The sequence below is a fragment of the Aplysia californica genome, unplaced genomic scaffold, assembly GCF_000002075.1.
Source record: "Aplysia californica isolate F4 #8 unplaced genomic scaffold, AplCal3.0 scaffold00014, whole genome shotgun sequence".
NCBI lineage: Eukaryota > Metazoa > Mollusca > Gastropoda > Aplysiida > Aplysiidae > Aplysia > Aplysia californica.
Genome location: NW_004797284.1, coordinates 1,879,667 through 1,903,439, shown reverse-complemented (window position 1 = coordinate 1,903,439; position 23,773 = coordinate 1,879,667). Strand labels below are relative to the sequence as shown.

The 23,773-nt window shown below is 41.4% G+C and overlaps 2 protein-coding genes across 2 annotated transcripts; one reads left to right on the top strand and one right to left on the bottom strand.

The window, feature by feature from the left end:
- Positions 1–3,542: 3,542 nt before the first annotated feature.
- Positions 3,543–9,823, bottom strand: LOC101850769 (40S ribosomal protein S21). Its single transcript, XM_005090247.3, has 6 exons — positions 9,780–9,823; positions 9,622–9,690; positions 7,551–7,614; positions 6,539–6,610; positions 4,771–4,826; positions 3,543–3,633 (listed from the first exon to the last, which is right to left on the bottom strand). The coding sequence occupies exons 2-6, from the start codon at positions 9,669–9,671 to the stop codon at positions 3,624–3,626; spliced, it is 252 nt and encodes an 83-aa protein (XP_005090304.1). The 5' UTR covers positions 9,672–9,690; positions 9,780–9,823; the 3' UTR covers positions 3,543–3,623.
- Positions 9,824–12,856: 3,033 nt separating this feature from the next.
- On the top strand, positions 12,857–23,276 carry LOC101850527 (surfeit locus protein 4). The gene is made up of 5 exons (XM_005090245.3): positions 12,857–13,021; positions 15,190–15,453; positions 16,511–16,554; positions 17,406–17,592; positions 18,823–23,276. The coding sequence occupies exons 1-5, from the start codon at positions 12,971–12,973 to the stop codon at positions 19,087–19,089; spliced, it is 813 nt and encodes a 270-aa protein (XP_005090302.1). The 5' UTR covers positions 12,857–12,970; the 3' UTR covers positions 19,090–23,276.
- Positions 23,277–23,773: the final 497 nt, after the last annotated feature.

Sequence of the window (23,773 nt, the reverse complement as noted above, 5' to 3'; positions counted from 1 at the left end):
CTCTCTGTCCCCCCTCTCTCTCTCTGCCCCCCCCCTCCCCTCTGACTCTCTCTCTCTCTCTATCATTTTTTGCATAATTTCTAGTTATTTTCCGTAATCATTCTTTGTTAAAATTAACAGAATCGCATAATTTCACATTTTTGGGCTCAAAAATCAGTTTGCATAATTTCAGAATTTTTCTTGCATAAAACGACGGGGACAGTCTCATCATTCATCGCCCGACGAGTTGTCATAAACCATAAAAAGTAAATGTCTACATCATTACAATATACTTAGATCTATTTTTTTTTAAAATTAGTAACAATTTAGATCGGACCCAAACGTTGTGGACGAGCCGTCATGATGATGCATTCGTCTGTCGTTCGCCTATTGCTTCCCGAGCAATGACGAACAACCCACTTGATTGTGTATTTTTTTTAAAAATCCCACGGCCTTTTATCTTGTCCATCTTCTTGTTTAACAACAACGTTTTTATCAACAGGAATTGCACTTGAAAGTTGAAAGCGTCGAAGTGAAGGGCAAAACGGGACAGCGTTCCTCGTGTAGAACTTTCTGATAAGCAACTTTCTCAATTGCACTGTCCCCGTGGTTTCATGCGCCCCGCATAATTTAGCAAAATTTGATCTTTTTTCGCGTAATTTCTGATTATTTTCCTTTATCATTCTTTGTTAAAATTTGACAGAATCGCATTATTTGGCTCAGTTTGCATAATTTCAGAATTTTTCTTCTTACATACAACGGCGGGGACAGATTGCAACACTTAATCACCTCCGAAATATAGGCTATATGTATTTTATCCAAAGCGTAGCCTACTTGAGTAAAGAGGGCACTTTGGACAACACAGTTCTGGGGCGACGACTCATTGACCTGCATCAAAGTATCAGGTTTTGTATTACATTGTATAAAAAAGAAGAGGCTGGACATTCAAATTTAAAGCCCATACCCAATCATCATAATAATATTAATAGTAATAATAGTAGCTGCCGGGGAAAAGGATAGACATACATACTTGATGTACATGTGTGTATGTACACGCACTCTCACATCAACTCTCTCAGCCGACCAACCCCACCTTGCCTGTCCCCGGCGTTTTATGCAAGAAAAATTCTGAAATTATGCAAACTGAGCCCAAAAATGTGAAATTATGCGATTTTGTTAATTTTGATAAAGAATGATAAAGGAAAATAATCAGAAATTATGCAAAAAATTATCAAATTTTGCTAAATGATGCGGGGTGCATAACACCACGGGGACAACCAAGCCTAGAGTGAGCTTAATTCTTACTGTTGTTACTCTATTAACTATATATTCTAGTCTTAGGGCTACATGTACTGGTACCCCAATCATGACCAGACTTGTACAACAATGTGGGCGTGCGTGCATGTGTGACTCTTGCCGCGGCAACTGGGTGTAAGTCTGTCCCCGCGGTTTTATGCCAAAAAAAAATTAATGATCTGGAATTATGCAAAAACTGAGCCCAAAAATGTGAAACTATGTAATTCCGTTAATTTTAACAAAGAATGATAAAGGAAAATAATCAGAAATTATGAAAAAAATTATCAAATTTTGCTAAATTATGCGGGGTGCATAAAACCACGGGGACATAACTGTGCCTGATCTACAACAGGAAACTGCTGCTTTTTTTCTGTATCCTTACTATCATCATTCCCTTTATTTCTTTTGTATATGTTTGTCACTCTCTTGTGACCCGCTATTTCCGGGGTGCCTTGATAGTGGACACAGACCTTGTGCTGTTGAAGCTAGAGAGGTGAGCAGAATAAGTCTGATTCCCTGTAAGGACTTCTCTGTTGACACACACCCCTTGGCGTTCATATGACCTTATGCAGTTGCGAGCGCTGTAAAACCCTCTACATGTACTATTTTTTTTTTTTAAATCCTCCAGAGCACCCACCAACCACCCACACACCTAGACAGAGAAGCTCAGGACGTCCCTCAACTTGAGTGTCTGGGGCGTTTCAAAAAAGACATTTCATTCTCAGTTTACAATTACAATGGTATCGGAGAAGAATGGTTGATTAAAAAAAATAAATTTGTAAGCGCTTTACGGCGCTCACAACTGCATAAGGTCATTTTATGGGTGCGCGGGACACACACAACAGTTTCAGTTGTTAGGAAATTTAGAATTTTGCCCGGGTGCCGGCCAAAGCCTTCTCTTCAATATTAAACCACCAAAGGATCTTTAATGTGCGCAATTTGCACACTGGCCCTCCAAGATTTTTCACCCTTGTCCGAGAATGCTAGGTGTAGATCTTTCTTACCAGAAGATCAGGGGTGTGGCTGAAAGACAGCAGAAGGAAGGAGCCAAGGAGTAGCAGTAGAGAGGCCGCAGAAAGTCAGTAAGAGTCAGGAGCCCAGAGGAGGGGGCAAAGAAGGTGCGGGGGTGGGGGACAGAAAGAGGAGACGAAAGCAGACGACTGAACATTGCTAGAGAGGGAAAGGAGGTGAAAGGAGACAATTTTAGAGAAGATAATTTTTCGGTCGCTACCCGGGACCTTGGAATGAGAGGCCAACACCTTAATAACCCCTATGCCTTGAGAGCCCCCTGAGTGGTTGATTGAAAGGGGCGCTAAACTTGAACCCATAGAAGAAGCTATGGAACCATTGCCAAGATACAGCAGATCTAATCCAGGATCACACAAAGGCAGCCTGATGTTTAAAGCACACACATACAGTGGAGTAGGCTACTGGTTAATTCCTAAACAGAAGGGAAAATAAAATCCCGTACCATATTAATATATTATATATCAATGGCTAAAGCATAAAAAGTGACTATATCCACTTTTCAGTTTCAATTTTTAAAAAAAGAGTTTGAAGTCTCTTATAACATATCTTTAAAAAACCTGTTAATATCTCAATACCGCATTAAGCTACGGCATAGATATTTACAGAGGAAAAAGTAAAGAGCGGCTTAAAATAAAATCTCACAACACATATTGACCAAATGTGGATATAGTCACTTCTTGCACTTGACCATTGTATATAGCCTACATGATGTATGCAAAGAATCCACTGAAGTCTGTGGTGTGGCAGTTAGGTGCTTCACTATTGGACGCTGAAGACCCAAGATCAATACCCATGTGAGAAGAATTTTTATAGCTGACCTCAACCTCTCCGCTGGGATGTTGTATCTCTCACTCTCAGTCGGGCCAGCCCTAACAGACTGGACCGAAACCCAAACGATTTAAATTGTGTCGATAGGGGTGTAAAAACACCTACAAGTTCCTTTAAAAAATGTAAAAACCAGACACAGGAAAGTTTCGTTTTAGTAAGTGTTTTACGACACTTGCAACACAATAAGGTCATTTGAGGGCCAAAGATTAGAGGTGTTACAAGAGAGTGACAAACACAAAAAAGGAGGGGAGATGGAGACGATAGATAAGAGTAACAAGCACAAAATAGGAGGGGAAGAGACCACACCAGAGAACCAGCCACGGACGATAGATGTTTGACAGGAGAGAAGGAGCAGACCACACCAGAGCAACCACCGACAACACATGAAAATCCACAACAAAACAAACATATGTATTTACGACCATTCATTTTTATTGCCACTGTGACAGACCAGGTACAATATCCTTGTACTTGCTCACACGCCAGTGTCTCTAGAAGTTCCTGTGAACAGAAAGAAAGAGATCTGATAAGTCTAGTGTCAGCGTGCACCGGGGTGAGGTGTGTGCGCGTGTGTGTATGGTGTGCGTATGCCTATGTGTTTGTGTGTGCTGAAGTGCACGTGTTTGTGAGTTTGTGTGTGAGTGCTGGATTTCACTTTAGAAAAGATGAAAACACGGGGACCTCCGCGACACACACCACACAGCTCAACACTGTGGGAGACGCTCAAGCACAATGAGCATTGTTTTTTCTTCCTCCACTGTGCAGGTTTCTGCCATACCGGTACTTCTAGTTTTATTGTAATCCACTTTGAGCATCTCATTAGATTAAAATGGTGGGGGAAAAAAAAAAAAAAGCTAGACCAATGCAGATCAATCTTTTTATAGCTAGCACCCACTTTTGTCACCTAGAGGCTAAAATTTTCCCATCGCTCACTTCTACGTCAAAAGCATTTCCCAACAGGGAATTAAATACCACCTGTCACAACAGGGATAAATCCACCGTCCATCAAAACCCCCGAAGCACCCACAAGGGGGCGATACTGTCCATGTTGAAAAGCACTGGCCTACAGCAACAAGCACCTGCCAAGTTGACAATAACAAACAACAACCCCCCCCCCCCAAAAAAAAAAAACAACAACAACCCAACCAAACTTCCCTTGACTTCGTTAAAGTCACACAAATGCACAGCATTTTCAATGTTCACAAAATCACTGAATGCGACTTTCAATTCCACTGGGGCTATATAGTAAAAATAATGCCCAACAAACAAAGAGCATCTAAACCTTTCCTTGTCAGCAAAGTCCAAAAATGAAAACACAACTGAACAGCTATGTCACAACAAGAAAACTAAAAAGTTAAAATTAACCACTAAAAGTAAAAGATTAAAAAAAAAAAAACCACGAACAGAAAATAATTAAAAAAATTCAATAAATAATCAAATCTGAAGAGTTGGCACTCCATAAACCAAAAACACCACCAAAGGCAGTACTGTTGAATACAAACATAATGAAAAAGCAATTGACGCAAAACCATATTCCAAAATAGCTTCAATTCTGTACAATTTAGTCATTAATGACAAATATGACATGGGGAAGCTTCCACTTTCAAACATGCACTATCCCATTGACGATCGACTTACTTGGCAATGACTCCATCTCGCTTGGCCAACCTGATGAGGGAATCGTCAGACTCGCCCTGATGACACAGACATTCAAAGTTTTAGAAAAGAGTTTTTACGGCACTTGCAACACAAACAGGACATATTAGTGCTGAAGATTACAGTTGTTACTTGATTGAGAGACAAAGATGATACGGTAGGTGTTTGATACGAAAGGAAGAGCAAACTACATTTCACTCATTATCCACTATGAAACAGAAAACAGAATGAAATTTTGGGTCTGTTAGAAAAAAACAACCCAAACAAAACAACTGTTGTTTGGTACCACTTTCTAAACGATATTCATATTCCAAAAGCCTCAACTTTGTGCCAATCAGACAACTTGATTAGGTCAATTCAATACGCCGACATCCAGGGTGCGCTTGAATTCCCAGTAACCAATGATGGCCCTCACAAACTGGGGACTGCATTCTCTTCAGCTGACAGAACTGGCGTATCATATCCAAAGTAAATACAATCTGGCACACACATATTATAATGAACAGGTTTTCAAGTCCCAATATATTTCTTACACAGATTACACTCGCCCCAGCTAGCATATTTTTATCCTTTTCACTGGTCCTGCTGGTGGAATGTCCCTTAGTCTCCGAAGATCAGAACATTGAAGTGATTGTGTTTCTGCAACTTTTCACAGAGTTGATCTTCCACTCCACCGACTGGCTCTTTTCGGGAGACCAGACCTACGGACCTTTAGTCGCCTCTCACAACACGCAGTATCAAAGACAGGTGTTATTTTATGCTCCCCCAACAACCGGAGCATGCAGCCAGGGTTCCTGCCATGAACTCCCCACCAAAGAATGATCGCCAAAATCGCATGAACAGTTTTAAAATCAACTCAGTATAACTGGATGATGTTTTTGAAAACAGCTTCAGAACCCGATGAAACAAATACTTGATCATGTATATTTTTCCAAACTTGAAGTAACAGATTATCCTATTTAGCATCTTTAACCATGATTTATTATATAAAAATAAATACACCTGGCTTCCGTCATGTTCTTATAAATATTGAATGTTACCTTCACTTAAATCTACTCTTCTAAAGGCGGCACAACGATCGGAGCCACCAGAACTACACATCACTACAGAGAAAGATATTTTCCTCAATTTTCAGTTTTAACAAGCATGAAGAATGAACAAGCCAAATTTCACCCCTTATGAGAATACCAAAAAAAATATGAAGGAGGAGCAGATCACACCAGGAGCACAAATCACACGTCTGCACATTCACAAAAGAAAAACACATGAAGCGACAGTGAGCACATGGCACACCTCTGTGATTGGCCCAAATATAGACAACGTATTTCCACCATCTCATCTATTGTTGTCGTCTTCTAGGGCTTGCATGAGCAGTTGACTAGATCTCACCGTTGCGGGCCCACTTTGCGGCTTAGCGTGCGATGAGCTACGTCACTAGGTTTCATCGCCGACTGCTTGGGCGGAGTGTGTGTGTGTATACAATTTGAGGAGAAGGTAAATTTAGGGAACGAGAATTGCTGAGGTTGTTTAAAAAAGATAACACAAATTTTTAAAAAACCCAACAACATGGAGAGATCTAGTCAACTGCCGAGGAAAACCCAGGAAGGCAACAAAAATAGATGGAAATACGTCATCTGTAATTGGGCCAATCACGGAGGTGTGCTAGGTGCTCGCTGTAGCTTCATGTAAGAAAAACTATCATGACAAAGAAAAGTGAAGAGGTCACGGTGGACCATGGTTCGACACCTACCATTCTACGGATGGCTCCACAGATAGCGTAGGTCTTGTAGGCGCCAGTCATTCTGCCAGTTGTTTCATCAACCTGAAATGGAAACAGCAAAAATGTGAATGAGTATTTTCAAAGAAGAAAAGTATTGGGACAATGACATTCTTTATTCATCTTGCAGGGAGAAATTTGTCTCGGTCATTTACAATGGCAGTAGATGCGTTGTACCCCTTAAACTGAAATCTACGGAACCACCTGATTTTCTTTGTGGTTTAGAGAGGTTGCTCACATGCAAGAGAATTGGGGATTTTACTTTCTTTCAGTTTACTGCTTGTGGTGACATTTCTCTTGTAGCCTCCCTGTTCACAGTGTTTGTGAGTGTCGCTCTCTGTGTGTCCTGTAGCTGTGTCCATTCACCTGTGTAGCACAGTCGGTCACTGTCTCCCATTAGAACCAGTACAAAGTTTTGTTTTTAGAAGTATGGCTAATTTGTCTTGCTTTAAGACACCACTATTCCCTGATCAACTGTGTTTGGTTTCAGTGGACTCCACTATATACCAAGTTCCCCACACCTTACAAGCCCAGTCACATCTAACTCAAGTCAAATAGTTAAATACTGCTCCAGTTCCCAAATCCAAAACATGAAAGTCTTTAAAATGTCACAGCCACGGTTCTAGAATAACATCTGAACTGAAATCAAGACAAACAAGCACTACACTAGTAAATAATTTATAAACATGGAATTTTCAAATTTTAGAACACTACAGAAAAGGAATAGACCTGTTTGTCAAAGTCGATTTTTGGTATGTGAAGAAAGTTCATCATCCCCATATTATCAGCTTGCCCTATTTTTTTTACTGGTAGCCAAGTTTCACTATTACTGACCAATACAAAACGCTGTAGAAGTTTGAGAGAGTAAGTGACCTAAAATCTCATGGGGTCCAAAAAAAACAACCCAACAACCGAGCAGCAGAAGTGATCTAATTCCAGCTCGCAGGAGCAGACTTGTTTGGCAGAGCTAATTGATACAACATACCTCAGCGATGTTCAACTGGATAGAGGCATGGTCCTTTGCAGCAATGATGCGGTTACTCGCAGAGCTGTAGAAATCAAAGAGTACAAAAGTTTTTAGCAAAGAAAAGATACAGTGCACCTACAATTTTGCATTCATAGCAAACAAAGCTCACCCTACCTGCTAAAAAAGAAAAGCAGTCGAAAACATTAGCGAAAGTGGCAGATGTGGTGCGCTTTGAAGATTTTTTGCGGCTGCGGTTTGTCAATCTGACCGATAAGTTGTACACCATCTTTCTTTATTCCCTTAACCCTCTGCGTGCGCATCACGACCAGTGGTCGCGATGACTTATACTTCCCTCCTGCGCGCATCGCGAGTGTAGAAACTATACCGCTGACATGAGAACAGCCATTTTTTTGCTGGTGACTACAGTCCACCAGTGCAACGTTTATTAGAGCCGCTGGCCGCACATTTCGCAGTCGGGGATCCGTATGGAGTTTTTTATCTGCAATTTGTGGGGACATTGTTGACAGTTTTCATTGCAACTCTTTAGATTAAATTCCTTGCACTGAAACACCTCAAGTAGGGCCTATATTATGCCGTCGAAATATCAATTCCGATCTTTAGACTCAAGACGGCATACCGTATACTAGATTCTAGGTATCACTTCCAATGTTCAGACAGCATGCCGTGGAAATATCAACTACGATCTTCAGATGGCATGCCGTCGAAATATCGCTACCCATATTTACATCAGTATCAATATCCAGTAGGCTTACTCTTTGTGGATGATGCCCTAGTCCGAACAGACAGAACCCAGATTCTTAGTCTTTAAGTTGTACCGATGTCCCCTCTCTAGATCTAGTAATTTGAAGTTAAGAAATATTTGAGACTTGTGATAATGACAGTGGATAACAGTTTTAAAAAGCAGGGCATCTGCATACAGGGAGAGTCAGGAGAGTGAAAGTAAAAATTTCGATGTGACTATTCGGACTCGAGTCCGAATATGAAAAAATGTTATTCGGACTCTTGATTCTTGTCCAGCATGACATCACTTCCGACTTCCTGTGACTCGTGACTCCGGCTTCCTGTCCTGCCTCACTCGTGACTCGCCCCAGGCTGGGTAGAGACCAGGATCACTTCGGGCAAAATGGCGTTTTGTGCAGGAGCCGAGTTTTTATCTTATGATGAATTTGAGGCCGGACTGAAAAGTTATAGATCTAGCGCTTCTAATAAATGTTTATTTGTCAACAGGTCATCAGAAGCAATTAAAGATGGCTCGTTAGCGCGTGTCCGGGAGGGGCACTATCGGTCCGGGCATTGAATGTCGCATACACGCCTGTCTTTTTTCCCCCGGCAACTGATCATTAATACAATAATAAACTAGTCTTGACATAGATCTATGTAATGAATTGTGCGCTGGTCTGTGGAATCAAAAGTTGCCGTATGCTCAGCTCTACACAACAACACAACTTCTTCTTGGTAAACAATTGAGATGACACAGGCTTGCGTATTTGAATGAATCTGTCTTTTTTTTCCCCGAAGTGTATACAGACCCGGTAACCGGGAACAAAGTCACGAAGTATACAGACCCGGTAGGGGAACTCTTTTGTGATGTCGGAAAGTTTCAGCGCCCAGACCCGGTAGTGTGTGTGTGTATGTGAGAGAGAGAGAGAGAGAGAGAGAGAGAGAGAGAGAGAGAGAGAGAGAGAGAGAGAGGAGAGAGAGGGGGGGGGGGGGGGTGACTGCTCGATTGACATTATGACAGTTCTTTTCTTCACATTGTGATTCCTCCAACTCCAAAAAAAAATGTTATTCAGACAAAAGACGGCCTAAAAATTTAGCCGACCAAATCATGAAATTTCAGAGTAAAAAGAGTTGAAAACAATTCACACTTCTTTGTTAAAGCCAAGTTAGTTACTTTCCTCAAGATAGTGTCATCAGACAATCAACCAAAAATGCACTTTTCATCCCCCACCCCACTCAGTTACAAACATACAACAAACGAACATGAGGGACGGCAAAAATCAAGCCTGGATTATCATTGCCCCAGGCCTATCGATAATAGGAGTGTCAATGAAGAACTACAACTCACCATTTGCGGGGAAGGAAAAGATCAACGAAATCTCCTGCGTCGTTCTGCATGGTAATTGCTGTTACAAATCTGAAAGAAAATTGAAGAAATTATTACCAAAAGAAGCTTATTATTAAGGAATTAGTGGAAAAAAACATAGAGCTCTGAAAATTACATGCCTTCCTGATCACAACGGGAAGTGGAAAGGCCGAAGAAACAAACATGCGCATTAGATCTAATGCGCATTCAGCACACAGGAATCGCTTCGGTTTTGGGGGGTTTCGAATTTTCATTACAAAAGACAGCGATGAAAAATTATTCTAATTAATTATTTTTATAAATTATCTGGGGGTAGAAACAGCACAACTCCTAAAAATGAGGACTGTGAGTAGGAGGACGAATCAAGAATATGTAGATATTTCATATAAATGCATGAAGGCAGTATGAATATACAAGTAATACTATTGATACGATCATTATATAGCGCAGTAATATTATAACATAATACATAATATTACATCCTAATATCATACTCTCTCTTCATTTGTATTCTTACTTACGTTTGCTTTTTCCAGCCTCTGTCAAATTGCAGTGAGGGGAGAAACAAACGTCTTTTTCTCGCATGTTGTATTGCCTATTCATGCACGGTTATGTTGTTCTTGAAAATGTTTCTCTGCCTCCCCCCCCCCCCTTTCCCCCCTCCCCCACACACAACCCATATTATTTTTTTGTTTGTTTTTGGGAGGGGGGTGCCCCTTTAAATTCCTTTCCTTCCATGATAATACACGTATGACACGTAGTGTAGCCAAGCCATACTACGACATTATTTGGTGTGGTGTTGTACCTCACAGCTGTTGTGCTGGAAGAGAGACAAAGGAGACATGAATGTGTTTGTTTAGCTGTTGTTTCTAGACAGCCTGCTGTATGTGGGAAAGCAATGAGAGTCGCAGGTCGGTATATAAGGCACACTGAATGCACGTTTATTTTTATTTTCCTCAGCTCCAACTCCTTTCTTTCTTTCTTTCTTTGTTTCTTTCTTTCTGAGCTTGTTCTTTGCGGGGTATAATGTCGCCCGCAACAACGATCTCCACTTTGTAAATAGGCCTATCAACTATTTTCCCAGTCCAGGTTGTAGATAAGTAGATCTACCTGTTTTCTCTCCATGGTGTCGTCTTGCCAACTTTTTTCTGCTATTCCTCTTGATCAACCAGATGTTCATATCGTCAACTAACTACATGTGCATAAACGAGAGCATCAGTTTTTCATCATCATCATCATCATCATCATCATCATCATCATCATCATCATCATCATCATATGTTTGAATGTCCAGGAAAAATGGCAATTCGAATTGAGCTATTTGGACGAGTGGAGGTGCCGCTAAGCATATTGACAATGGAGCCGAAAAAGAGCCTCGCTCTCGCTCGAAGATTTCTTCGTGAAGACCGTCAGGCCCATTAAGGAAACAAAAAAAATCATCATCATCATCATCATCATCATCATCATCATCTTCTTCTTCTTCTTCTTCTTCTTCTTCTTCTTCTTCTTCTTCTTCTTCTTCTTCTTCTTCTTCTTCTTCTTCTTCTTCTTCTTCTTCTTCTTCTTCTTCTTCTTCTTCTTCTTCTTCTTCTTCTTCTTCTTCTTCTTCTTCTTCTTCTTTTTCTTCTTCTTCTTCTTCTTCTTCTTCTTCTTCTTCTTCTTCTTCTTCTTCTTCTTCTTCTTCTTCTTCTTCTTCTTCTTCTTCTGAGGAGGAGGAGGAGGAGGAGGAGGAGGAGGAGGAGGAGGAGGAGGAGGAGGAGGAGGAGGAGGAGGAAGAGGAGGAGGATCAGGAGCCATGCAGTTAGTAAGTTAGTTGACTCAAGGCAAGAAAAGATGCAGTCTACTGTTATAGATCAACATTCCTCCAAAGCGAAATAAAGATCAAAGAAAAAAATAAAGTGTGCACCCATAAAAGAGGTCACCAGAACCTGTAAGGTGGGGAAATGGGGGAAAAATCAATTGAACTTCACCTAAGCCCACACAAACGGCCGACGTCACGCCACGCATGAGGCTTATAGTGGCGTGTGTTGGTGGCCGAGTTTTTTTCCCTCTAGATTAGCTTATGTGTGTCAAGTTTCCGCCGCTGTCCCGCAGTGGCGGTGATAATCCTAACACGTTTCTTGGACCTCTCATGGCGGGTCTTTGAAACGAAAGTAGAAATACTGTCACTCATTTTGTATGATTCATTGGCACTCGGCACTCTTTTTTTCTCTCTATGTTGACACACACGCGCGCGCGCACGCACACGAACACACTCTCTCTTTCCCTCGCCCCTCGCCCCTCTCTCTCTCTCTCTCTCTCTCTCTCTCTCTCTCTCTCTCTCTCTCTCTCTCCCCCCCCCCCTCTCTCTCTCTCTCTCTCTCTCTTACTCACTCACTCGCTCACATACACACAAACACATACGCATACACTCATAAAAAATAAAAAATCACATAATTATAGACAACTTTTCACCACATGATAATTCACTATATATATTTCTTTGCGAAATGCACAGCAGGCCCAGATCTATTCCTCAATCTTTTCCAAATTAGCGCGTTAAATGCACGCTATTTCGTTTCAAATATTGTTTGGTCCTTTCTGAGATTAATTAATCCTTTCTTAGACCTTAGAATTTTTTTTTTCGCAAGTAGCCTAGATTTATTACGCAGTTCAAAACAGGCGTGGCACCCTTTTTTTTTTTTTACTCGTTTCGATTCGCGCTGGGGGGAGAGCAGATGAAACTAAACTGAGAAGTTATTTTCAGATTAGATTTCGTACGTGAACGTGTATCTCATTTTTCCTGTTAGGCCAAGTCTTGACACTGATTCAGGCTATTGTTTTTATTTCAGACGTGCGTGCAAGTGATCGTTAATAAACCTTCTTTTTGTGTTGGGCACGCACACTCTTGATCATGAGACGCGCACAAGCGATCAAGCCCAGCAGTCGGTGGCCTTCGGCAATCCACGGGTAATCCGGAGAGAAACGAGGTCGTGAACGGCGAAATACGTGGCAGGCGATTCCAACCTCTGTACAAAATGTTGAAACAACGCTAGGTTGGTTGCAAGACCTGCGTTTTAAGGAAGATTTTGTCAGAACGGAGTCATCATAACCTGGAAGCATTTGTTTAAGTCTCTAGTTTTCTCTTGATGTAGCTTATTGACAACAAAGACGTTGAACATTTTGGAGGAATCAATAATTTCAGGGGGAGGGAAAAGTACCCGCTTCCAAGTGGGCCAAGAGCTTCGTGAGAAACCTTTGAGCCACTACTTCCGGAAACGATAGTCCGACTTTTGATACGTGGACGGCACTGTCACTGTCAGTGTCTGTTTTATGTCAACACAAGGCAAATATGCCGAAGCAAAATGAACTTATGGATAAGGCGGAGGACGTTGCCGATCAGGTTAGTCTAACGGAGAGCTATAGTTTGTTTACCATCCACATTCCGTCCCCTTTCATCACCCGACCCATTGCATATGGACTCACGTTTGTTCCACTCTTCACTCACACAGCAGCAGCTCTCAATGCCAGGATTAGGATAGATCTACCGCACCTGACAACACGTTGAATTGATTTAACACACATTTATTTATAATTTAAATATGAGAAGAATCTGGCAGCTTATCGAAATTACTGTTGTCTAGATTGAAGAATATAAGAAGCTTGAAATACCACTATTATTGTGTTTACATTCAGCACATCATTTTTGACACCCGGCTGACACCATTCTTTCACTTTCAATGGATGGGGTATGGTCATGGAGTCGGTTGTGTTGCAGTGCAGTTGTTGATGTTGCACAGCCTTCAGCTGCCAAAGTCTTGTCATATTTATTTTTAAGATCTGAATAACACCATACTGATTGACTTCACACGTGGCGGTCTTTGCTCCGTTACCGTCCTTTTTTTTTACACCACAGACTAAGACTTAGACTTAGGCGTAAACAGTGAGTTCTGCACTACTCTGCACTACACTGACGACACACTCTTCACTCTACTTGTTGAACGTAGTACCCATCTAATATAATCTTGTTGATGAATTGTTCTTAAGTCTCAATCGTCTATACACAACAGACTACACAGTTAACACTTAATACTCTGGTAGCACCGTGTAGAACATTGCCAACTTGTTAATTAAGAAAGTGGCTATTCTCACCCGCCCGGAAGTTCTCGCAAGATCAACTCCTCCCCTCTTCTCTCTCTCTCTGTCTCTTTCTGAATACTGTCTATCGGTGTGGACGATCAAATTGACCAAAACAAAGTTTAAAAATGATGTTAAAACACAAAAGTAAATAAATTTGGTTGTCTACAAAGATGCTACGGCTATTTAACTTTTCGAATCGAGCCGAACTACGCGGGTCGCCATTTTGTTTTGCCCGGAAATTCTCGCGCTACTCCTCTCTCTCTTTCTCTCTCTCTCCACTGCCCACAGACAAAATTGTACGCTTTTAGTAGGCTACAATTGTAATGGAACGTTTGTTCACGGCACAGAATTCTACAATTTTTCTGTTATCACAGTGTAGAATTCTGTGGTTTAGGGTGAACGCAAAATTTGATGAACGCGCACCGGGTGAGAATAGCCACAAGACTCGCCTACACTATTCTCACTCCGGGTGAGAATAGAGGTGGCCTTAATTAAATTGATCTGGATCTAGTTGACTGCTGGGTTTGACACAGGCTGACTTTAAATGGTCTCTAAGCGAAAGAGTGAGATATTTTTATGTCTTGCTGAAAAATTGTCCTGGGATGCTGTCTGATTTTCATACAGATTATGACTGTCTTTACATGTAAAAAAAATCAAATCTCATTGTAACCTTCTTAGCTTTTAGAGACTTGCAACATGAGTTCCAGAGGGTATTCATTGCTAAGTTGTGATTTCTGTTCTGCTCTGGGTTGGGGATAATTTTGGGTTAGGGTCTGCATTCTTGTTCATCCTTGTACGGTAGTTAACTACGTTGAGCAGCTCTGGTGTGACTTCTAACGGACACTTCGCACCCTGTGCAGAGGTGGCCCATTTATTACCCCTGTGAGCTAGATAGGGAACGTTGAAGATGAGGATTATAATGGGCTTAAAATGTAGCCTACTTGTTTCTATTTGTACTGTAAATAGATGAAAGACAGTGCGATAAAAATTATACTTGCGTTTGTTTTGACATAGAAGACCAGTAGCAACTGGTGGTAAACAAAGAGTGTGTAGTTGGTGGGCTTACCTTTGGCTGGTCAGCTTCCACCTGATCCCTTCTTTATAATGACCATTTAACAGTTCCTGTATTTTTGAACCATTACCTGACCTGCCTTTAGTTGAACTCCCAAGTCACTGACCGCTTATGTTATAATTTAATGAGGCTGTCTTGGTGACTGTTTTGAGTGGGGTTTTTTTGCCCCCTGATCCTGCCGATTGTCATTGTATCACTTTCTGGTATTGAAGTGTGGGTGTGTGCATGTGTACGTGCATATATATGTGTACGTACATGCGCGCACGTGTGTGTGTGTGTGTATGTGTGTGTGATTGCGTGCGTGCAAACAGTTGAATCCAAAAAGGCAATTGTTTAATTGTTGTGTTTGTGTTTAACAGGTGCTCCGCCACACAAAGCACGTTCTTCCTCACATAGCCAGATTCTGTCTGGTCAGCACTTTCTTGGAAGATGGCATTCGGATGTGGACCCAGTGGAACGAGCAGAGAGATTACATGAACGTGTCCTGGTCCTGTGGATATTTCCTGGCAACACTCTTCGTCATCATCAACCTGATTGGTCAGCTTGCTGGGTGCGCCATGGTCCTCAGCCGGCAGAAAGTACCTATTGCTTGTGGACTTCTTTTTGGAATAATTGGTTTACAGGTAACTCTTCGCCCAAATCCTTGCTTTTGCTTCTTGTTAACCCAATGTAGAAAGAAAAAATCAAGAAAATGTGTTTTTTTGTTTTGTTTTTTTATGCACCTCTCTTGAACGTGAAAATTCTTGGCGTTTTTACAAGACATTTTATTGTACCTCTCTGGAAGCAGCAGGCAGGCGTATTGTTATCCTAAGGTTGGCTGTCCCTGATTATGTTTTGAGAGAGTTGACAGCGGGTGGTTGGCGGGTGCTCTGGTGTGGTTTGCTTCTTTCTATCAAACATCTATCGTCCTTATCTCCCCTTCTTCTTTTTTATGTCTGTTACTCTCTTGTATATGACCTTATGCAGTTGCGAGTGCCGTAAAACCTTTACTAAAACTAAAACAAGTTGACATGCCTGAGGTTCTACGTTTAGTTCCCCCGCTGTGATAATGGACTGGGAAGAAAAAGGTTCTGGAACCTGGAAAGTTGGGAAAAAAGTTCTGAAGCTCAAGTAACTGATAAATTTACTTATAACGTTGACAGACACTTATTAATTTTAAGTTACCCAGCCTTATAAATGCTCAGGGGGGACTGGTTGAGGTGAAAATGGGTTAAATATAAAACTTACAGTGCCTCCTGTTCAAGGTTTGTTTTAATGTATTGTTCTTTTCAGTGGCAAGTAGGCTGACCATTTTGTCTTATGAGTTTTGTCTTAATGTGTCCTCACTGAAGAGAAGATTGAGGCTGGCCAGCCAGATTTTCTTTAATGGATGGGTAAAAAGCTATCAATACTATCATTCTGACACAATACGACCCGATTCGACTTGTAGCTTTGAAAAACATGCTTGATTTTGAAGTTCATAGAGTCTTAATTTAGTTGAATTCGATTGAATTGTCAGAATTATTGCGTTTGCCCCATCCATGAAGGAAAATCTGGCTAGACTCGGCTCAGTCAGATGAATTCTATCTGCAGTGTGTACTGTGTGCTAGGACAATTTGTACATTTCTAACATACGTGTACATTTCTAACATACGTGTACATTTCTAACATACATTTTTGTCATCATCATTGTTTTTGCAGACAGTGGCCTACAGTATTATATGGGATCTTAAATTTCTCATGAGGTAAGTTAGTTGCTTTTCTGTTCTTTTTCTTTTATGTATATATATATATATATATATATATATATATATATATATGTTTTTTATATGTGTGTGTCTTAGTTGCTATGTCGTTGGATCTTTTTATTGTGTCGTCTAATCTTCAACACTTACCTGATACATGATGTATTTGTGTTGCTATTGGTGTAAAACATTTTCTAAAACTTAACTAAATAGTCGTCATATTGACCTGTTTCTCCACACTCAATTCCTACAAGTCTGAGGTGTTTTGTACCTTTACTGTAGAAACTTTGTACTCAAATTTCAACTAATTTGAAATGTTTAAGTGTCTTTACTTTAGTAATCTGATACTCAAATACCAACAAATCGGAGGTGTTTTGTAGCTTTACTTTAGAAATCTTATCAAATTTCAACTTATTTGAAATGATTGAAGTATCTTTACTTTAGAAATCTTGTACTCAAATTCCAACTACTTTGAGGTGTTCTGTATCTTTACTCGAGAAATCTTATAAATAATAATAATAGATAGCATTTGTATAGCGCATATCCCCGCTCAACAGCAGGCTCTATGCACTTTACACTATATTATACCACTCAAATACCAACTTATTTGAGGATTTCTGTAGCTTTACTTTTGAAATCTTATACACTCAAATACCAGCTAAACTGGATTTTTGTAGCTTTACTTATAGGCTACCACTCAAATACCAACCAATCTTTACTTTAGAAATCTTTGGTTATTCTCAACCTCCAAGAAACCTGAGTTGTTGTGTACCTTGACTCTTTACTTTAGAAATCTTTGGTTATTCTCAACCTCCAAGAAACCTGAGATGTTGTGTATGTTTTCCTTGCAGGAACCTTGCCCTGGCGGGCGGCGTGCTGCTGCTGTTGGCAGAGAACAAGACGGAGGGGAAGTCCCTGTTTGCCGGCCTGCCCTCGTTAGGAGAGAACAGCCCCAAGCAGTACATGCAGCTCAGTGGGCGCATCCTCCTGGTGCTCATGTTCCTCACACTTTTACGATTTGAGATGTCCTTCATGCAGGTCAGATGTCTGTCTGTCTGTCTGTCTGTCTGTCTGTCTGTCTGTCTGTCTGTCTGTCTGTCTGTCTGTCTTCACATAGACACACACACGCACACGCACACTCATTCACACACACACGTGTGTGGTATTGTGGTGGAATCAGGTGTTAGCCAAAATAATGAAGTGGAAGAAATTTGCTTTTTTCTGCTGACTGGGAAATTTTTATCAACTTTTTTTGTGGGTTTTTTTTGGTGGACTTTTTATTGAAGACAGATGGGCTATTTTTTCCCAAAAAAACCTAAGACAAATGAATGAGCTACAGCTCTTTACGAGTCTTACAAGACGACTGTACCAACCAATAACTCTGTTTGCCTCCCAAACTGACTGGCACCTGATTCCACCGTGTTGTGACAGACCTATGTGTTTTGTATGGATGTGTTCAAACGTTGTGGTTGTGTGTGTGTGTGTGCCAAAGGTTGGAAAGGTATCTTAAGTCCCTGCCGGTGGATTTTATTGAGTGTGGTTACCTTTTCTTTATGGCATCTTCTTGACGACGCTCATGTTTATTTTTGATAAACATTTTCTGTCTAAGATTGATTTTTATAAGGGCTATGTGGAACTCGTAGTTTTCTGTCTGTGAGTCTGTTGTGTTGTGTGGGTGGTTGGCAGGTGCTCTGGTGTGGTTTGCTCCTTCTTTCCTATCAAACATTATCGCCTTTATCTCTCCTCCTTCTTTTTTATTTTTGTTGCTCTCTTGTAACACCTCTAACCTTCGGCACTGATATGACCTTATTGTGTTGCAATTGCTGTAAAACTTTTAATAAAACTTAACACTAAAACTGAGTCTCTTGTTGGTAGGAACGGGTGCACAACATTATACCCCACCCTTTCTGGATGTTTGTTTGTTCCCAATATTGTCTTGATCACGAGAAAGTGGTTGGAGGGCACTATGGTCTAGTTTGCTCCTTCTGTCCTATCTAACATCTGTTGTCCTTATCTCTCTTCCTTTTCTATACATGTTACTCTCCAGTAACACCTTTAATCTTAGGCTGTGGGTGGTTGGTGGGTGCTCTGGTGTGGTTTGCTCCTTCTTTCCTGTCTACATCTGTTGTACTGATGTCTTCTCCTTCCTTTTTGTGTTTGTTACTCTCTTGTAACACCTCTAATCTTCTGCACTTATATGACCTTGTGTTGCAAATGCCGTAAAACACTAATACTAAACTAACCTTTCTTCTTCTTCCCCCCTCCCAGATTGTTCAAAACTTGATAGGCACGACTCTGATCGTCTTCATCGGCATCGGCTTCAAGACCAAGCTGTCGGCCCTGGTGCTGGTGGTGTGGCTGACGGCCTTGAACTGTTACTTCAACGCCTGGTGGAACATCCCCGACTACCGGCCCATGCGCGACTTCCTCAAGTACGACTTTTTCCAGACCATGTCGGTGATCGGCGGTTTGTTGCTGGTGGTGGCCTACGGGCCTGGGGGGGTCAGCATGGACGAGCACAAGAAGAAGTGGTAACTTAGCTAGGATAAATAAAGATAGATAGACAGAACGAACGAGAGAACGACTTCTAAACCCTCCCCCTCCCTCCCCTCCAGGTACTTTTGTTGAACGTTGTCAGCGGATCACGCTGTGTACATTGAGACAGCGACATCTTGTTTGGTCACGTGGGATCATGTGTGGACGCGTCAGTTGTGTGTGCAGTAAGAGAGATGTGTTTGAGTTGCTAGGTTATGTGGACAGACAATATGTTGTTTTTTAAAAATTTGTTTTTCAGGGTGCACAAGGGTGACATGAGTGGAAAAAAAATCACGTTCTTATGGCTAAGTGAGAGAATGGATGAAAGGGAAAGCTATTGCTGAGTTATTCCCATGAAGTTGAGAATGTTTTAAGGATGTTGTCGGGTCTGTGGAGGTGATGGTTCAAGGGTAAAGCAACATACAGCCTGTCTTCTAGTTAACATGTCCATTATAATTCAGTCCAGTACTGTTATTATTTTTTAAACTTCAAACCTTCAAGTATCATGGGAATTTTAGTTCCGCTTTCGCCTTACATGGCTGAGAGTATTTATATCTCTCTATTTCAAAAATATTTTTCCACAACCATTCTTTTCTAAAAGTATAAGCACTCAATATTGCAATACTTAGTTTTAGAGCCATTTTGAATGTAGTGAAGAGTTGAATTGTTTATTGAGAGATTATGAGTGGTGTGGAGTTTTTTAGCTTTAGTTTTTTGTTTTTGTAAGTGTGAAGAAGTTTTAGAATTCTGATGTGCAGGTTGGACGGTTGTTGTCCTGGCAGGTGTGATGGTGGCAGTAACGTTTGTTTTCTAGAGTAGAGAGCGTGTGTGTTGTAGTATTAACCAGCATTTTCTCACCTGGCCCTGCTGCTTTTTCACGGCTTTTGCACCCTGCCAATCAGATGTCTTAAAATAAGAAATGAAAAAAAAAGAGAGAGAGAAAAAGAGAGAAAGAAAGGACATCACACAATCACAGGCTGTCTTTTTTGTTTGTCGGTACACGACGTTAGGTGGTCGTGCTGTGTCCCCGGGGAAGTGTTGAACATGACGGCATTACTGCTTGTTACAGAATCTGGTCAAATGTGTGAATTTGTAATTTCATTTACATTGTGCTTTAATGTTCCTATCTTGTGTTTCCCTGTAGAGTTGAGCTGAGTTTGTCACAGTGTTCTTTTTTTAAAATTGCCGTGTGGATTTGTGATTATTTGAGTTGTTTTGTTATAGCGTTTGTGGACTGTTGTGTGTGTTTATGTTTTCTAAGGTCATGACAGTTGCTGGCGCGCAAAAATGTGGTTAATGTGGTTATACCCACAGCCCCAGTTCCCCCCTATGTTGTTCCGGCACAGTATGAGCATGACATTGATATATCTGCCCATTTACAATTGTACTGTGCATAAAAACATGTTAATAATAATATCCCCTCTTAGGGAACGGCCTAAAGACAACTTCAGTCAGTGGCACCGCCCTGGTCGGCCTCTAACTTTGTGCCCTAGCAGCCCAAAACGCTTCCTTCAGAGAAGCCACAAACCTTACTCCTGGATAGACTTGATCCTATGGCGGAGTAGTTTGGAACTCTGTGTAAGAAGCTGACTCACACACCCTGCCCACAAGCGTCTGGTCGCTCGCTGTGTTTGTTAAAGCGTGCCATAGGGCCAAAATCAAATCTGGTGTCGTGAGTCGTTTCTGCGCAAACTGCAGTCCACCACGGATGACTCAAACGTGTCGAGGATTGACAAATGTGTTCAACACATCTAGAATTTGGGTAAACTGATAATGAAAAACTAGAGAGATATCAATCGGGGAATGGCAATTCGAACGAGTTATCCTTGATCTGGAGTTTACCGTGTCACAAGTTTGTGTTATCTGTGCGTGGCTGTGTGTTGTTGACAGCAAACGGAGGCAGGAACTGACTAGCCACACGCCATGGACACTTGTCTGTCTCTTATTAGCTTGTGGCAGTGTTGTTGTGGTTTTTGGTTTGCATCACTATTGCACGGTCGAACCTGTCTATATCGGTCACTGAAGATCACAGAGAAAAATGACCGTTGTAGACGGATGGATAGCCGCTTACTTGAATTGACCGAGTCATCAGATGGTTGGAAATTATTGGAAGTCTTTATTGTATTCTTCTATTTCATGTCCATCAAAACTGTTGTCTATCATAAGAGTTTCTGTGCATCAAAGGGACATTCACATACTCAGTCTGAGGACGGGTTGGCGGAAAACTTTTGTTGCAAATGACGGCTGTGATGAGCTGGTTTTGAGGCTGACTTGTCACTAAAATGACTGACAGTGGCGGTCTACTAAGGACGGACTGCTATGGATGGGTTCATTAGAATTGTGGGAAAAACTCGAGGGTGTCGCAGAACACTGGCCGGTAGTACAGAGGTGACTGCAAAGCCAGGGACGACCGTGCTTTGATCATGGTTGAGTTTTGTTTTGTTTTGTTTTGTCAGTGGATGTCGTTGAAGCTGTTGATTGATTGACTGCTCCCTATAGAGATGTAACCTCATTGTATGATACTCTCCTTGAAATCTGTGTCATGTGTGTGTGTGTGTGTGTGCGCATGTGTGCGCGTACGTATGTATGTAAATGTGTGTATAGGTGGTGCTGTTGCATGCTGTGTGTTAATGTTATATGTTACTTACGCAAACTTCAGTTAGACTAATATTTTTCCCTCACTTATGTCACGGAATGGAGAGTGGGAAGACATGAAGAATATCATGAGGCTGGCTCACTTGGATAGGGAAAGGTGGCAAGGGTTTCTTCGTGGCTTCTCCCCTGATCTATGGGTCAGAAAGACATTGGTGATGATGATGATGATAATGTCACGGAATGACATGACAGAGGTGAAGGTTGCTTTACCCTCGTTCTTCTCCTATTGCCACGTTGGCCTCGCTGTGTGGTCTCAGATGGCCAGGTTGCCTCGCTGTGTGGTCTCAGATCGCCAGGTTGGTCTCGCTGTGTGGTCTCAGATGGCCAGGTTGGCCTCGTTGTGTCCCCCCAGAGCCATACTTTCTGTTTTTTGTTGACTCACACACCTAAAGTAACCAGAAAATGAAAATGGAAATATTTCACTAGGTTTGGTCGGTTGACTTTGTGCCATGGAGTTGAAAGGTCATCCCAAGTTGTTACGCTGGGAACAATCATCACTATACGATATATAAATGTATGGAAATCACATGGAGGTGATGGAAGCTTGGGAGCGGCTGTGTTTGTATCATCACCGCTGTGGGTTTTGAGAAGAACACTGTGCTTTGAGTGAGTATAGTAGGAGAGACACTTTTGTACTTTGGAAACTAACACGGTCTGCTCCGTTTGTCAGTCGCAAACTTGTGCAAGTAATTTGCAGGGGAGACGAGAAGGGAGACGGACGGACGGAAATGAAAAAAATTGCAGGCGGAGCTGCAGATTTTAGAGATGGCGTCTGTTGTTTCTGGGCTGTTTGTGAGTCGCTACTGCCATAGGCACATCTCTGCCTCTTTACTACAGGGTTTTCATGTCTTGACTCTATCAACAGAGGCCGGCTTAAATCATCAAACTTTTGTGAAAAAGGTCTGTGTTGTTGTGAAGAGAAAGTTTTTTTATTGTTTGGTATTGTGTAATTTACACGACATGTAATTTACATGAAGGTCATGTTGGTTTGATGATGTGAATGTTTCCTACATTTCTGATTTCTCCTGTGCTGACATCAATGTTTACACGACCTGATTATGTCTGTAGTGGTGTAAAACCGGCTTCTAATTTTTATTTGACCAAGTTGTCTCTATACTATAGCTGTGTAAAATATACCCTTATTAACCGTGCCGGCTTTTTCTTTGAGAAAACTGAGAAGGGCAGCCGTTTCCATATGTGCTGACCCTATTTGATTTGTTTGTTTTATTTTTTTTTTAAAAAGAAGTAAATGTTGAATTGTAGGAGTTGGATGATTTAATTCGGAGGAGTTGGATGATTTAATTCGGGAGCTGTTGGTATGATAAATACATCATGCTTTTTGTTGTTTTTTCCCCCCCATTCATTTCTGTTTTTGTAAGTGTTGCACCCGTCGTTTTGAGTTTTCCAAGTTGTAGGAGACTAGTTAGGGGTGGATCACCTCAGCTGGTTCCTCGTGGAGAGTGCGTCTGTGCTCAGTGTGACTCCTTTGACTGTTACGGTGATTTGTTAATTAAACTTATGTGCTTATTTATTCACCTGTTGGTTTTGTTCTTTGTTGAGAGGTGTGGGACGGACGTCTTGTGTGTGTGTGACTGCTTTACTCTTGAGTTGTTGTAGTTGTTGTAGTTGTTGTTGTTGTTGCTACATATGTCATGTATCTGTTTGGGCATTCCGTCAGCTCTGTTGGTATCTTGCTGGACTTCTGAGCAGATGGCCTTGGTTCAAATCCCAAACTGGGCGTTTTTGAACAGAGGGTCATTTTGTGGAGTTTTCAAGGTTCTCAACCCATTTGGTTCGGTCGTGTCGGAGATGGATGTTAAATTTGGAGGCCCCTCCTCTTAAATAGGCCTTTGTGGGTGGTTGGCGGGTGCTATGGTGTGGTTTGCTCCTTCTTTCCTATCAAACATCTATCGTCCTTATCTCCCCTTCTGGTTTTGTGTTTGTTACTCTCTTGTAACAACTCTAATCTTCGGCACTTATATGACCATATTGTGTTACAAGTGCCGTAAAACTCTTACGAAAAAAGAAA

What these genes read in the sequence shown, in the direction of transcription:
- LOC101850527 (XM_005090245.3), top strand. Translation starts at nt 12,971, where the DNA reads ATGCCGAAGCAAAATGAACTTATGGATAAGGCGGAGGACGTTGCCGAT. An exon ending in TTGGAATAATTGGTTTACAG is followed by an intron (nt 15,454 to 16,510) that starts GTAACTCTTCGC and finishes TTGTTTTTGCAG; the next exon opens with ACAGTGGCCTACAGTATTAT. An exon ending in TTGAGATGTCCTTCATGCAG is followed by an intron (nt 17,593 to 18,822) that starts GTCAGATGTCTG and finishes CCCCCCTCCCAG; the next exon opens with ATTGTTCAAAACTTGATAGG.
- LOC101850769 (XM_005090247.3), bottom strand. Translation starts at nt 9,671, where the DNA reads ATGCAGAACGACGCAGGAGATTTCGTTGATCTTTTCCTTCCCCGCAAA. An exon ending in CTTTTCCTTCCCCGCAAATG is followed by an intron (nt 7,615 to 9,621) that starts GTGAGTTGTAGT and finishes TGATTTCTACAG; the next exon opens with CTCTGCGAGTAACCGCATCA. An exon ending in GTGGAGCCATCCGTAGAATG is followed by an intron (nt 4,827 to 6,538) that starts GTAGGTGTCGAA and finishes CTGTGTCATCAG; the next exon opens with GGCGAGTCTGACGATTCCCT.